Raw genomic sequence first — 14,967 nt, 5'->3', positions numbered from 1 at the left:
AAGTTTTCAAGCTGTTTATTTATTTTTTCACAGTTCGTGCCGGGTTTGCGGGGTTGCTTTTGCATGTATAATCTTAATGTGGACAGACTTGAAATAAGCCCTTTGAACAACTGTGGAAGCCTGTATGAATGAACATATCAATGATTACCTACCTCGATATATATCATTGTTTTATAATGGTTATTAATGATTAAAAGGCTCTTTAATAATTTACTTTTAAATGATTTAAAAAACTGATTCTTGGATACTCTTTTCTTAGTTATTTGCAAGTTAATGTTAATGCTAACACTGCTAACACTGAAATCAATTCAAACCAGGGTGGTTTGAATTGATTTGATTCAATGGGCATACAAGATAATAAATGTACAGGATAGTTTATTTTACCTGAATACTTATCCTTATTATTAATGATAATGAATCAGTATATATTATCTGAGTTTAATATTACAAGAAAACACTTCTACGTGTAGTAGTTATGTAAAATAAAGGTTCTGAAAAAGCTGAATTTTCAGAAAAGTGCTACTAGTCTTGGATCAAAGGCTACAGTAAAGCCATCAAAGCAAGAAGTTGCGAGTTATTTCACATTAGACTTTTTATCCTTTTCATTTTAAGGATCACGTTTTGGTTTTTGTTAGATTATAGAAAAGAGAGACCATTTACCCAGCACTTACAATTTTCTTGTCTTTTTTTTTATTTTTTTAAATAGGCCATATTTGAGTGCAGGTCACTTATTTTGTTTCTGAATGCCACAATTAGTACAATAGATGAGTGGAGCTAAAACGTTTGACCACTCTTTAATTTGCACTCTATTGCTTTCTGTTTAAGATGTAATGCTGAGAATCTTGTCTGCTAATGTTTTCACATTGCAGGCTTGATAGATCATGCAAAGGGTTTTTCTGCCTTTTTCAAGTTATTTGGATGTTAACGAGAGTGCAGACTCCCTTGTTCTCTGTACAAATTGTTGCATATGCACCTGCTGCCACAGGCTCACAGTGTCGGCTCAACAGCTCTCTGAGGAAAGCTGTATACTGTGAATTTACTAAAGCAGATCTGGCAAAAGTCAAGCAGCCTGGATAATAAAAAAGAATCGCAGCAATTTCATGTCCCGGTTGCGGGAGAGTCAGCAAGGCCTGAGGATCACTGACTTTAATAAGAAAGCCGCAGTGTAAAATGAGACAAGGCCTTGGTCTGTTTAACCACAAAATAAACTGTAAATCTGGGAATGAACATGTGTCTCAAAGCTAAAGACTAATATCTGCATTAGGTGTACAAGCCTCTTGGAGTCTGATTAATAAAAAAAACGAGAAAGGAAGAGGAGAGATCTATTGTGCAGATTTTTATACTCCACGTGGAAATTTTTTTCCAGCATGACTCAGTCAGTATCATTCATGTATTGAACCATAAAAGCTTTGAAACAGTGATTTGATAGGCAATGGACAATTGATTGTCTCCTTTAAACTTAGACAGCCAAGGTCAGATCTCAAGTCAATAGCCACCCTTTCACTGGCTGCATAAATCACTGTGGTGTATCAGTAATAAGGAAGTTTACCTGTTAAAAGGTCTTTTAAAGGCACTTCAGAAGTCATGTGGCTCTGGTGAAAGGCCTCCGGCATGTTCCTGTAATTCATGGTCTTATATTAACTCTCATTTTCCCCATTAGTATGGCCATTTCTTCTGAGCTCGCCAATTCACTAACATTCCCCCATAACAATTTGCAGCAAAGAGAATCATTAGAGACATTTATTTAATCCGTTATATAACTCTTATGGGTCCAGTATACTAGTCACACCTAGATTCTCCCGTTATCACGCTGTTCCTGGGGATTATATCTTATTGCAAACATATGTTATGAAATGTATATTTCTCTATTGGCCTACATTAGCCTTATCTTTTTCAGACTCTTTACGATATACACATCATAATGGTACTGAAACCTGTTTAGTGGAAGCTTCCATGTGGATGTTTCCAAATGATTCATCCATAGGTCTGAGGAAATACTATACTTAAACTGCAACCACAGAACAGCATGTGCTGTTACCCTGCACTTCAGACAATAATATTAGTAATCAATTCTCCAGCACTCAGGCAATGAGCACCTTTATCTCTCGTTTGGTGTTTATGACTTGGTTAATAGTTAAGCAATGTCTTTGTGTCCCTTACGATGGAGCAAGGACATATCTGACACCCCTTGTTCGGATTTCTGAGGGTTGATCCAGTAAGTTAGCCAATAGCTGACAGCCAGTGTATGACCCTGGGATACATGGTATAAAAGTAAGCCATCTGAAAGAAACCAAGCTCATTTGCAAGGAGCTGAGAGTATCAGAAGAGTTCTCTGCAAGTCTGATCATAGATCATAGCCTAGGCATCAGTAAACAAGGACAACCACACCAAGTTGATCCAGCACTCTGCGCTTTTGAAACTTGTGGATGTCTGAAAACTAGACTGTTCTTTTATCCTTGACGGTTTAAATCTGAGAGTCTCCTTCAGCATTCTTGATGGAGAGATTCAATTCTAACAAAGGGGGGCACATCAACTCTGCCTATGATTCCAACCTGGATGAACCTCCAGTTTATGAGGAGACCAACGATGACCACAGGATGGTGCGACCCTCCGTGATCAGCGCCTTCGGTCATGACACTCTGGACCGCGTGCCCCACATTGACTTCTACCGCAATGCAGGCAGCATGAGTGGCCACAGAGCTGTGCGACCCTCCCTGCAGGAGCTCCACGATGTGTTTCAGAAGGTGAGTGAATGTAGATGTGTAACATGTGTAAGATCTCTCTGTTTTTCCTCTCTGGTCGGCACCCAATCTCCTCCTCTGTTAAGCCTGTTTTGTCCACAACCTGCTGATCTGCAGAAAATAGCTTGAACGCATTTTTCTCCAAATTCAAGTCAGTGACGTTTTAACTGCAGGGATTTTTTTTTCTCCTCCTGTGCTACACACTTCATTAGAAAGTGAAGTGATATAATTTACAGATGTTTATTCTTTCAAACAACCTTGCAGTAGCCACAGTCCAAGTATTAGAGCCTTATCTTAAAACTTGTGAAACAAAAAGGACAACAAAAGTTATTCTTAGAACTGAATGACAACCAGCACTCTTGACACACTTAAGTTTTATTGGTTTTTTATTATTATAAGGCTATATTGTCAAAGAAATGGGTAAGATTATTTAGGTTTATTGGCTGAATTAGGTTTGCACCACTGGATGGTTTAAAAAAAGATATTTTAATACCCTTGCCAGCAGAGAATGAAAAAAACTACCACCTATTTATTGCCATAAGAAAACAAAACCCACAACTTTTTATAATGCCGCCCCTTTTCTTGCAGCAGATTATGCATATAAACACCAAAAATGCCATCTAGTTACAGTGAAAATGTGTGTTTCCTTTTGTGTTTTCATTCTTCCTGCAGAATGGGGCGATCTCTGTCCCAGACACATTGGAGGACGATGGCGAGAGGAGCATTGGGACCCCCTCTGACGATTTAGAGTCTGCTGCTCCCACTGACGATATGACGGGCATGGTAAAGTTTGGCTGGATAAGAGGAGTCCTGGTAAGTTATTTTCGGTCATGGTAAGCTACTTCTTTTTTATTTAACCATGGTCACTCAACCAAAGATGAAGCTCTGTTGGTCTCAATAACACAATGAGGCCCAGTGGCGCTTTCGAGATCAGAATCTGGGAATGATTTGCATTTGCTCGGGACATGCTTTTGATTTTGCCTTTGTGTTTCAAGGGCACAAAGGTCAAAAAAGGCCCCCAACATATTTTTTATTGGATTTTTTTTTGTAATTAAAAGCCAAATTGTGCTCAGTGACATTTACTCCATAAATTGACATATCAATAAATCATGAAACACAGTGAGCAAATTAGACTTACACTGCTCTCTTCCACAGGTGAGATGCATGCTCAACATCTGGGGTGTCATGTTGTTCATCCGTCTGTCCTGGGTTTTTGGTCAAGCAGGCTGGGGTGAGTGGGGCAACGATACACACATACGCACACATAAATAGCCACTAAGCCCACAGTAATGGTTTATATATCATTCCATCAGACTGTTTGTTGTTGTGTGTGAGCACTTTTGCTGAAAATGAGTCCACCTGTAACTCCAACCCTTATCAAACAGTGAATGCAATGAAAAATAATCCATTTACCTGGTGAAAATGTATAATCTGGGGCAAAAACAGACCGATCCCAGAGGTCTGTGTTCTCAAGGCCAGTGCCGATGCTGTTCCATGTAATTGCAGGGATTGGAGATAATTAAAGGATAATTAAAGGATTACATTGTCCTCCACTCATTAGTAATGGAAGGAGTGTATTTGGACAGATTCAACTGAACAAGCCTTTCTGAGCTCCCTTAATGATCTATACCTGCTCAAGGTCTATTGGGAGAGGTAGATAGTAGTGTTTGTGTGTGCGGATGAAAGAGAAAGTGAGAGGAATAAAAAAGGGGGGGGGTGTTGAGTATGACTTCATTAATTTGTTCATTGCTTCAGAACCTATTGATCAGCAGCAGCTTTTACTCAGTTGGGGTAACCCATGGGGTTCCCATGAGATGTTAAAGTTTAGCATTTCTAAAGCTAACTGTGGGGAGGACGCTTTCATGTCACACACACAGAGTGTTTTACACCTAACTAAGCAGTGCTGTAGTTGTACTTTACAAAAGTGATTATTTGCATATTTGCATTTCAGGTCTGGGAATTGTGATCATCGCGCTCAGCTGTGTGGTCACCACCATCACCGGCATTTCCATGTCTGCTATTTGTACTAATGGTGTGGTGAGAGGAGGTAAGGCAGCGAAATTTCAAGATAAAGATAAAGGCACAAAGTTCCAAACAACACCTGAATATGATCTCCTGAAGCGCTTTTTTGTTTTGTTTTGTTTTTTTTAAAGCTATATTTAACTTATCCTGACATTAAATCAATCAGTCACTGAATTTTCTATTAATCATCCACTACTGTATGTGTCTGTGTGCGTTACATTGCCATTTCAGGAGGTGCCTACTATATGATATCTCGCAGTTTGGGACCAGAGTTCGGTGGTTCTATTGGTCTTATTTTCGCATTTGCCAACGCAGTGGGTGTATCCATGTATGTGGTGGGATTTGCTGAGACAGTGGTCGACTTGCTAAAGGTGTGACATGTTATATTGATTAGGCTGTTGTAGAAGGATAGTGGTATATATATATATATATATATATATATATTGGGTTTTTTGTTTGGTTTTTTTGTCATACACAGGAGCACTCTGCTATCATGGTGGATGAAATGAACGACATCAGGATCATTGGCTGTATTACAATTGTGCTGCTCTTGGGTATATCAGTTGCTGGGATGGAATGGGAGGCAAAGGTTAGAGAAAAAAACAGTGCTGTTTGTTCACCAGTCTCATTTACTTGTATAAAAGCTGTATAAAAACTGTTTGCATTTGCTTCTCACCACAGGCGCAAATTATTCTTCTGGTTATCCTGCTGGTGGCCATAGTGAATGTTTTTGTAGGAACAGTCATTCCTGCAACCAAAGAAAAGAAAGCCCAAGGGTTTTTCAATTATAGATGTGAGACATCCGCTCCAAACCGATACACATTTTTCATTACAAATAATCCTACTGACTCACAAAGTGCTGCTAACCCCTACCATTTCTCCTCTCCTCTCTCTCTTTTCACAGCCAAAATCTTCTTAGAGAATTTTACTCCAGAATTTAGGGACGGTGAGACATTTTTTTCAGTATTTGCCATCTTTTTCCCCGCGGCAACTGGGATCCTGGCTGGAGCTAACATCTCTGGAGACTTGCGGGTAACTTTTTCATACAGAGAAGAGTAATACATGGGGGTCATTAACTGCTACGTAACACAGGCTTGAATAAAGAGTTTTTAACTGTCTTGATATTTTTTTAATTGAAACCTATTTGTTTTACATGAATACATTTAATTAAAGTCATTGTATTTAACTGTCAAGCACAGATCTGCATAATTTAACACAAATCTTTATTATTTCACAGGATGCCCAAGCTGCACTACCCAAAGGTACCTTGTTAGCCATCCTGATCACTGGTCTCACCTATCTGGCAATGGCTCTTTGTGTCGGTAAGTGACATGTTTGATTAAATGCAGCTCCAGTGAAAAAAAATCTTCACTGGAATAATTAAAACTGTGTATAGCATTACCTTTGGCAGATACAGTTTTACCTGGATCATAAAATCAGTATCGCTTATGTCCCTGAATATAAATGTGTCCTGAAAGCACAAATTTTATCTAAAAAATGCTAATCAATCCATCTGTTCTTTTCTTCGACTGGTCAGCTGCTACTGTTGTCCGTGATGCCACAGGCAACTCATCCAGCATCATAAATTACACAACACCAGTAATTTGCAATGGTTCAACAGCGGTTGCTTGTGAACTCGGCTACGATTTTTCTTCCTGTGAAGTAGAGAAATGCAAGTTTGGCTTGATGAATAACTTCCAGGTACACAACTTTCTAAATAAAGAAATTTTTAAGAAGAATTCAATTTCTTCATCTCTAATGCTCTCATCTTCTCATCACCTTTGATTCAGGTCATGACCTTGGTGTCTGGGTTTGGTCCTCTCATTATTGCTGGAACATTTTCAGCCACCCTGTCATCAGCCCTGGCTTCCCTTGTCAGTGCGCCTAAAGTCTTCCAGGTTAGTAGATCACCACTGTTTTTTTTTAATGTACTACAATAAAATGCAAAGTTGTAGAGAAGCAAACCTGTTGCTCTTAACCTCTGAAAATATTTTCCTTCACATCATTTCTTTTCTCCTCAGGCACTGTGTAAAGACAACATCTACAGGGCCCTGCACTTCTTTGCCAAAGGACATGGCAAAAACAACGAGCCAATCCGTGGTTATGTCCTCACATTCATCATTTCTGTTGCTTTCATTCTCATCGGTGAGCCCACTGCTGCTGTACCATACCACCCGAACAACCTTAAACCAACATTTCATACTTTGTCTCAAACCACATAGCTAACAAAGTCCTCCAGTTTTGATGACTCAGAAAACACTTTCACACATCAACAGATCACTGACATAAACTAAACAAGCCAAACAACTAAAGGAAGATTTCATCTGACAAGTGGCGTCCATGCAAAGTGATACAGTTAAAACTCCTTCTTAGCAATCTGCTTATTGTCTATATTCACAAACCTGTTTCAGATACATATTAGTTCATGTTTAAGTTTGATATTCCCACTGACAACCAAAATCTGAGCGCTCTGTGAAAGAATTTAATGTGACAGAGATTTTCCGTCTGTGCAGGTGACCTCAACACAATCGCTCCTATCATCTCAAACTTCTTCCTCGCGTCTTACGCCCTCATCAATTTCTCCTGCTTCCATGCATCTTATGCCAAATCTCCAGGTGGGTGTCTAAAAAGTAGCTTATAAAGGAAAAATGCTGTTAGTAAAATCAGGTAGTTCTGCTTGTCCCGATTCTCATTTACCGTTTTTTGTTGCTGTTATTGTTTTAATCCATTAATTTTGTATAAGTGACTTAAAATATTTTGAAAATAAAGCACTACCTGACAAACCGAGCTGTTTCAGTAGTGCATTATGTTTAATGGATTTTGTTATATGTAATCTGTTTTCCATCACTTTTCTCACATTGCCCTTTTTTTTTCAAACTTTGCTTTAATGCAGGTTGGAGACCGGCATATAAATATTACAACATGTGGACGTCCCTGCTGGGAGCATTGCTCTGTTGCGTTGTTATGTTTGTTATCAACTGGTGGGCTGCTCTGCTCACATATGGCATTGAATTCCTCCTCTACATATATGTCACAGTGAAGAAGCCCGGTGAGCTTATTTGATTGCTTGGAAGGATTTTTGCTGTGCAACAGGAGAAGTAGATAGTAGAGCTAACCTGTCCGGTCTGATTTTATCTTCAGATGTGAACTGGGGTTCGTCCACGCAAGCGGTGACGTTTGTGAGTGCAGTCAGCAATGCTCTATCTCTGTCAGGTGTGGAGGATCACGTCAAGAACTTCAGGTAAAATCCTGCACTCCATTCCTGCAAGCACATATGGGAAACATTATTATCATAAAAGTTTCAAAGATATTTTACATTAGGTAAAACGTTTCAATCAAGGGGATTTTCAGAAACCTAAAACAAAAGGTGATTATGTTCTTATTTCCCGTCTTCAGGCCTCAGATCTTAGTTCTGACGGGTTCAACACGAAGCAGGCCTGCTCTCCTTGACCTGGCTCACTCCTTCTCTAAGAACTATGGACTATGCATCACCTGCGAAGTGTTTGTGGTATGTATTATTGCAATCTCAGACAGTCTTAAAATCTTCATTTAAAAAATCAACCTCACATTTATATTAAGATTTGCAAAATCAAGCAAATGTAATTTATCAGAGTGCAGACTTAACATGCAGTGGGTGTTCAAAAGAATGTGAAGTAGGGATGAGGGAAATGTCAACTGTCTGGGCACCTGAGACTAAAGTTTAGGGTCAGGTGGACTTTCTGAATATATAAAAAAGATGTACGTGGGACCGTTTTTCCCTTTCACAAAAACACTTACATTCAGCCGTATGGTGTGATCTCCTCAGGGCCCCAGATCAGAGACCTTTGAAGAGATGAACAGTGCAATGGAGAAGAACCAGTTGTGGCTTAAGAAGAAAAAACGCAAGGCATTTTACGCTGCCGTGGCCTGTGATAACTTCAGAGAAGGGACTGAGAGTCTGCTGCAGGTCAGTACGGTCATAATTTACTTAAGAGGTAAATAAAAAAAAATCAAGTAACCCACAATGATCGAGTGTATTAATGTGTAACGTGAGTTTTGATGAGAGTATGATAGCAGATTCACAGAAGCAGATTTTATTGACCCATGTCTTCCAAACAACACCCAACATCTGTTGATCTAGAGCTGTCTTAAGAATTTGGCCAGGACATATGTGCAGTAGAAAAGTTAGGAGCGGAAAAACAGTGTTATTGCTCAGACTATTGCACCGCCGAGATAAGGCCTCTTATCAATGTCCGGATAGCTTACTTCAAACAACACGGCAGATTAAAAGCTATAACTGATTAACACTGCGTTTGGATGAGTCCCTGCAGACAAAGTGAGATTGCTGAGTGATCTGACAGTAAAACAGCCTTACAGTCTATTTCTCTAGGAAACTTTTAAGCTTTCTGGAAATCATGTCCACCCTCCCTCTCTTCTCTCTTATTAATCAAGGTTTTACACCAGGTTTTATAACCCCAGGAAAACACGGTGTATCTATTGCTTCACTTAACAGCTCATTGTGATTTAGGATTTTATATCTTCCTCATAGGCTTCTGGTCTTGGCCGTATGAAACCTAACACATTAATGATAGGCTTCAAGAAAAACTGGAGGACTGCCGGGGCAGAAGCAGTTCAGAGTTACGTGGGAATACTTCAGTAAGTGCCAAATAAACACACACACATACATTTTTATAACAATAACACACTCAGTAATGAGAAGGACATTGAGAGTTATCTTTTCATTCATTTTATTTATTTTCTCTGTGCTTTTTAAACATACTTTATGAAGTTTGCAGTGCAGTAAAAAACCAGTGCAAAGTGTAGGCTTCTGTTTTTTGCTCTTTTGAAATCTATTTTAATATGTCATTATAATACATGTGTAACATTTATTTCACAGTAAAATCCATTTCAATCTTTAGGAATAAATATCAAGTGAAAATTTTTTATTTTATTATAAAAAAACATATAAATAAACATTGTGGATGTATTATGTACTTAAAGATTTATAACCTGTTCCTATAATGTACATTACAAAGCCATAATAATGTGATATTTCAAATGCCCATATATCCTTCCCGATATGCTTACGTATTGTTAATGCAAATGGCAATTAGAAACTTAGCTTTTAATATCTCTATATAGCATTATTGTCACTTTGACCTTCAGATCAATCTAATGACCTTAAAGGGGAGGTCATAGGTCAAATGTGACATATTTTAAATTATGCATTTCACACACACCAACTGTACACACCAAATGTAAGTGTCATAGTTTCTGGGTTATAAGGGTTTTTGTCAATTTTCAGCGAATTAATCATGAAGTTGACCTTGAAGTTCTTAGTGGACGTAAGCCAGAATTATTATTTTTTCATTAGAATTCATTCAAACATTTTTGAGCTATTGTGTTTAGAGACAGAATGATGACACACATGTACACCACAGACTACCAAGAGCACAACGTCCTTAATTAAGCATAAACAGGAGATCTGTGTTTGAACTAGCATCCTTATTCTCTTGTTGACAGTGATGCATTTGACTTTGAGTACGGGACCGCAATGTTGAGGGTGAACCAGGGACTGGATGTGTCTCACATTGTCGAGGCAGAAGGTCAGTATGATATTGTCTTTAGGCTTTAAATTATTTAACCCGCAAGAGCTCCAGCATCAACATACCCATGGTAGAGAAAACAAACCACCAAGAAATTAAGAAAAACTGTTGTAAGAAACTGCTATACATGTGTCACAACAACCCACAATAACCCATTATAATAATAAAAAACACTGATAAACCAAGATACTTTGTTCTGTAGATTAGAAGCTTTTAATAAAGGTTTACAACGGTCAGGTAGTTCACTGATAAAATATTAAAAAAATGCCATTTATAGCTTTGTCTCTGCAGATTTGTTTTTCAATAACAAAAGAGATCCTACCTTGTGCTACACATATTCACAGTCATGTTTCCCATTCTGTTTTTCAGAGGAGATGCTAAGGGCAGCAAAGGAGCAAGAGGCTCTGGAGAATGAGATGATGCCAAATGGAGGGAAGGGAAAAGGGCTATTCAGGAAAACCAGGAAGTCATCTCAGCAAGTGCTCACGACCAGAGGTATCCACCTTACGACTGTCTCTAACTCCTATTTAACCCTTTCATGCACGAATTATGACAACATCAATCAAGTATTTTTATTCATCTTTAGCCATGAAAAGATGAATAAAAATGCTCAATAATAAAATCCAGATTGAGATTGTCATAATTCATGCATGACAGGGTTAAATAACAATAATTACAATGAAACACGTCATATATCTATAGTAACATTAAACGACCAGAGGGTGGCAGGGGATGGAGTGACACATCAGTGTCTAATGTAGTGGTTTATGTGCAAGTAAACCATCAACATTGACACAAATACAAGAAAACAGCCTTTGAATAGCTGCCCACTGTAGTGACCACTATGCATGAAAGGGTTAAAGAAAAAGTTGCATCAAAAGATGGATGTGATCTCTTAATATGTGGAAGCACGTTTCTCTTTTTCAGTCTCCTCCACACACAGACTCAAATAGCTTACATTTAATAAATGAAACCAATGACTCTCTTTTTTGGGGAGGGGGGTCATACTCACACTGAGACATAATTGAATCGGCCATTCCCACTAAAGAGGCCTCTGACGCTGTAATCCAATAATACACTCCTTTTCGTCCACTTTGAAGAGCATCTTTTACGAATGTTCCTTTAACCCAGACAGCAGAGGGTGCTTGCAGCCTGTAGCTCAATCTTTCTCTGTTTCACACGCACACGCACATGCCAACACACACTCATCCCTGAGCTGCATCTTGGCAAGACAGCAAGACAAGGCAGTCATTAGTATACAAAATGCACCCTACTCATTGAAGCATTAAACTTGAGAGACGGCCATTTCTGGTGATGTAGAGTCATCTCTTAATGTTGGTTTGTGATAGTTTTCATATCCGACTTTACAGTGAATTATATTCCCTCCTGCTGTTGCTCTCATATCTTTCTCCCTTTCTTTCTCTCTCCCAGTGTCGGTGTGTGGCTCTGCACCGCCACAGGTTGCCAAAATGAATGAGAAGCTGTTGGAAGCCAGTCTTCAGTTCAAGAAGAAACAGCCCAAAGGCACCATTGATGTGTGGTGGCTGTTTGATGATGGAGGTAATTCTTGGTTCATTTTTATGAACACTGCCTGAAGTTCGTAACAGATAGGTGCACACAAATCCATAACATTCTCCTCGATATCACTGGAGACAAAAATATATGAAACAAGCCAAATCTTTAAAAAGTAGTAGTCTCTGAAAGATGCAACACGGAGCAATAAATAAAAAATGTGCTTCTCTTCTCTCAGGTCTTACACTGCTCCTCCCCTACATCCTCACTACCAGGAAGAAGTGGAAAGACTGCAAAATGAGGATCTTCATCGCAGGACAGCCTGGACGCAGTGATCTGGATAAGGAGGAGTAAGTAAACTAATTAATATTTCAATATCAATTACAGTTTAATATGTGGAAGTTAGATTGGATACATTAATTGGCAAGATATGAAAATTCATGTGCTGCTAACGTTACTGGAATGCTATTTAGCATTAACACCAAAATAATGAAGTACATTTATATGAAAGCTAATCAGTGCATGGTGATTTGACTTGCAGGATGAAGGGCTTGCTGAAGAAGTTTAGAATTAACTGCAGTGACATTAATGTCTTTGATGACCTACATATCAAGCCCAGGTCTGAAAGGTAACTGCCATTTCTTTTCACATGCACAAGGAACAGCGAACCAGATGCTGAAGAAGTAATAGTAAAATTTAATCACATTGTAATATCAGCATGCTACAGGTTTAGGGGAGAAAAAGAACATTTATAGAGAAAGCTCATGTTCCTATTTGCATTTGTCCAGCTTGAAGGAGTTACAGGAGATGATTGAGCCTTTCCGTCTGCATGAAGGGTCCAAAGACCCTGATCAGATTAGAGCCTTGCAGAAAGAGCAGCCCTGGAAGATCACCGACAAAGAGCTAAGCCAGTTTGAGGAGAAGGTAAAAACCACTGACACTAAGTAATAACCTTACAAAGGCTACAGTGAAGATATCATGTATTATCTTCATATCAATATAAACAAAATAAACAATGTATTGTTAAAAAAAAATAACTGTCGCTTTTGTTACAGACACACCTCCAGGTACGACTGAATGAGCTCCTCAAGGAACACTCCAGATCAGCCAATTTAATCATTGTGTAAGTATATATTGTCTGAATAACACTACCAAGCATAATCCAGTGTTGAAAGAACAATGTCTAACATATTTGTTTACACTGTTGACCCCCTGTAGGAGCATGCCAATAGCTCGTAAAGAAACGATCTCTGATTTCCTCTACATGGCCTGGCTGGACATTCTGACAAAGGACCTTCCACCCACCCTGCTCATTAGAGGCAACCACAAGAGCGTGCTCACTTTCTACTCTTGAGCACTTTCCATGCTAACAATCCGAGTGTGATATAGCTAGAAAGGAAAAGGAATGGTGTTGCCGTAATGACAAGCCATGTTTAAATAAAATGTACAAGAATTTCCAGGCCAGCAGAAAAGTGTAACACAATCAAGCATTTGTGGATAACTCCAGTTGAAAGCATGTATGTATCAAATGATACATCAAAAGTCTAATGCCCTTAAAGAAAGGACACACACACACAACAAGTCTGTATTTCCGAAATTGAATTTGTAAATGTGAATGTGTCTGAATATGAATTTAGCAGCTTAGAAGAACACATAGTCAAATCAATTCAAATCAGTTCATAAACAAAGGCAGAGACACAACCACGGCTGTGCAATGGTCATACTGAATGTGACTGTAAAATAATTGTATATAGTAGATGTGTGTATTCTAGAAATGATCAACATCTTGTTATTGGCAACTTTATTATCAGTTCTTTTTTTAAACACTTGTTATATTCACTGTGTAAAATACACTGCTGCCATTATACAGATGTTTACCTTTCACGTGACATTTTTTCAATATTTTTCATGTTACTTTCATAGTACACTTTTTAAGGGCAACAGAATAAGGTAGAACATTATAAATCAGATTATTCTGTAAATTTTACCCTTCCTATTTTAGTCTATCTATTTAAGCACATTATGTTAATCAGCTGAAATAAAGATTAAAAACATTTGTGATGTCTTCTTATGTGAATATATTATATTTATTTATAGTGTCAGATGTTCTTAGTCCACAGAAATGTGTCAGTGGAGGGGGAAATGGGGTATTTGCCGCAGCATATAATTTAGATGTCTATTCATTTTAAATGTATAGTATCTTACTTGGCACCTTACAGACTTCATTTGGATATTTTCTCATTTTTTGATGATTATGGTTATATATAGTTTGGCACACTGGGAATAAAAAGTCTGCACACTTTGAAAGTAGTCAGCAGAAGGTTTAATAATGATGACGTTCATCAGACACATTTATTTATTGCAAACCATAAAAGATCTTTTGAGTTAAAAGTAAAGCTGCACATGCCACCTACATATCAGCCAAATCAAGATCAGCCTTCCCTATCAGCAAATAAGACGACCTTTACCGTTGCCAGTAGCCATAACCCAGTGTCTATCTGTTGTGTCACATCAACGATACAGAGTTCAAACATAATTTAGCTCACTCTAAAACTATTATTTTAATTGCTGTAGCTGAAATTTTTCAGAAAATTTTGCAAAAAACAAAAAAACACACCTATACAGGCATAACCTGTCAGTATTGGGCCACAACTCCCTGATCATATTATGTGTCTATGAATATATTACACTGAATGTGAATCCCCTTTTAACCACTTTTAACCCACAGACAGAGCTAAAATTTGTAATCCAACAGAAACTTTTTGACTGATGGTGATATTCAAGGGAGAAAATCTTAAAATTCAACTCTGTTCTCAGATAAAGGGTTATAGATACTCTGAGTATGATCTTTGAACATCGGCTGTTTTTTCACTCATTTTCAGGCCAGTCCTTGTACCTGACCATGTTTTTGTTTGTTTGTTTAAGTTGTTTAACAGTGATCTATGAATCATTCAAGCATAAAAAAAGGCTGTTGTGTCAACACATACTGTAAAAGACAACTTAATTCCTAAAGAGCTGACCCAGAATATGAGAGCTGCATCTGGCCTTTCAGTTGAGAACAGAGAGATCAGGTGGAGGTATGCCAAATGACACAAGAGCAAATCAGT

At 38.3% G+C, this 14,967-nt stretch overlaps 1 protein-coding gene across 1 annotated transcript; it reads left to right on the top strand.

Moving 5' to 3' along the window:
• Nucleotides 1-2,312: 2,312 nt before the first annotated feature.
• slc12a1 (solute carrier family 12 member 1) lies at nt 2,313-13,925 on the top strand. The gene is made up of 26 exons (XM_031728943.2): nt 2,313-2,744; nt 3,414-3,554; nt 3,897-3,972; nt 4,693-4,788; nt 4,995-5,134; nt 5,242-5,352; nt 5,445-5,556; nt 5,668-5,795; nt 6,001-6,085; nt 6,301-6,464; nt 6,554-6,661; nt 6,785-6,908; nt 7,277-7,378; nt 7,657-7,812; nt 7,905-8,004; nt 8,160-8,271; nt 8,569-8,709; nt 9,292-9,398; nt 10,266-10,348; nt 10,718-10,843; nt 11,780-11,908; nt 12,099-12,210; nt 12,402-12,488; nt 12,649-12,784; nt 12,916-12,983; nt 13,079-13,925. The coding sequence occupies exons 1-26, from the start codon at nt 2,496-2,498 to the stop codon at nt 13,212-13,214; spliced, it is 3,129 nt and encodes a 1,042-aa protein (XP_031584803.1). The 5' UTR covers nt 2,313-2,495; the 3' UTR covers nt 13,215-13,925.
• The last annotated feature ends 1,042 nt before the right edge of the window (nt 13,926-14,967 follow it).

Source organism: Oreochromis aureus, linkage group 1 (genome assembly GCF_013358895.1).
Source record: "Oreochromis aureus strain Israel breed Guangdong linkage group 1, ZZ_aureus, whole genome shotgun sequence".
NCBI classification, from domain to species: Eukaryota; Metazoa; Chordata; class Actinopteri; order Cichliformes; family Cichlidae; genus Oreochromis; species Oreochromis aureus.
Note: the sequence above shows the minus strand (reverse complement) of the source record. Positions and strands in the feature narration are given on the sequence as shown.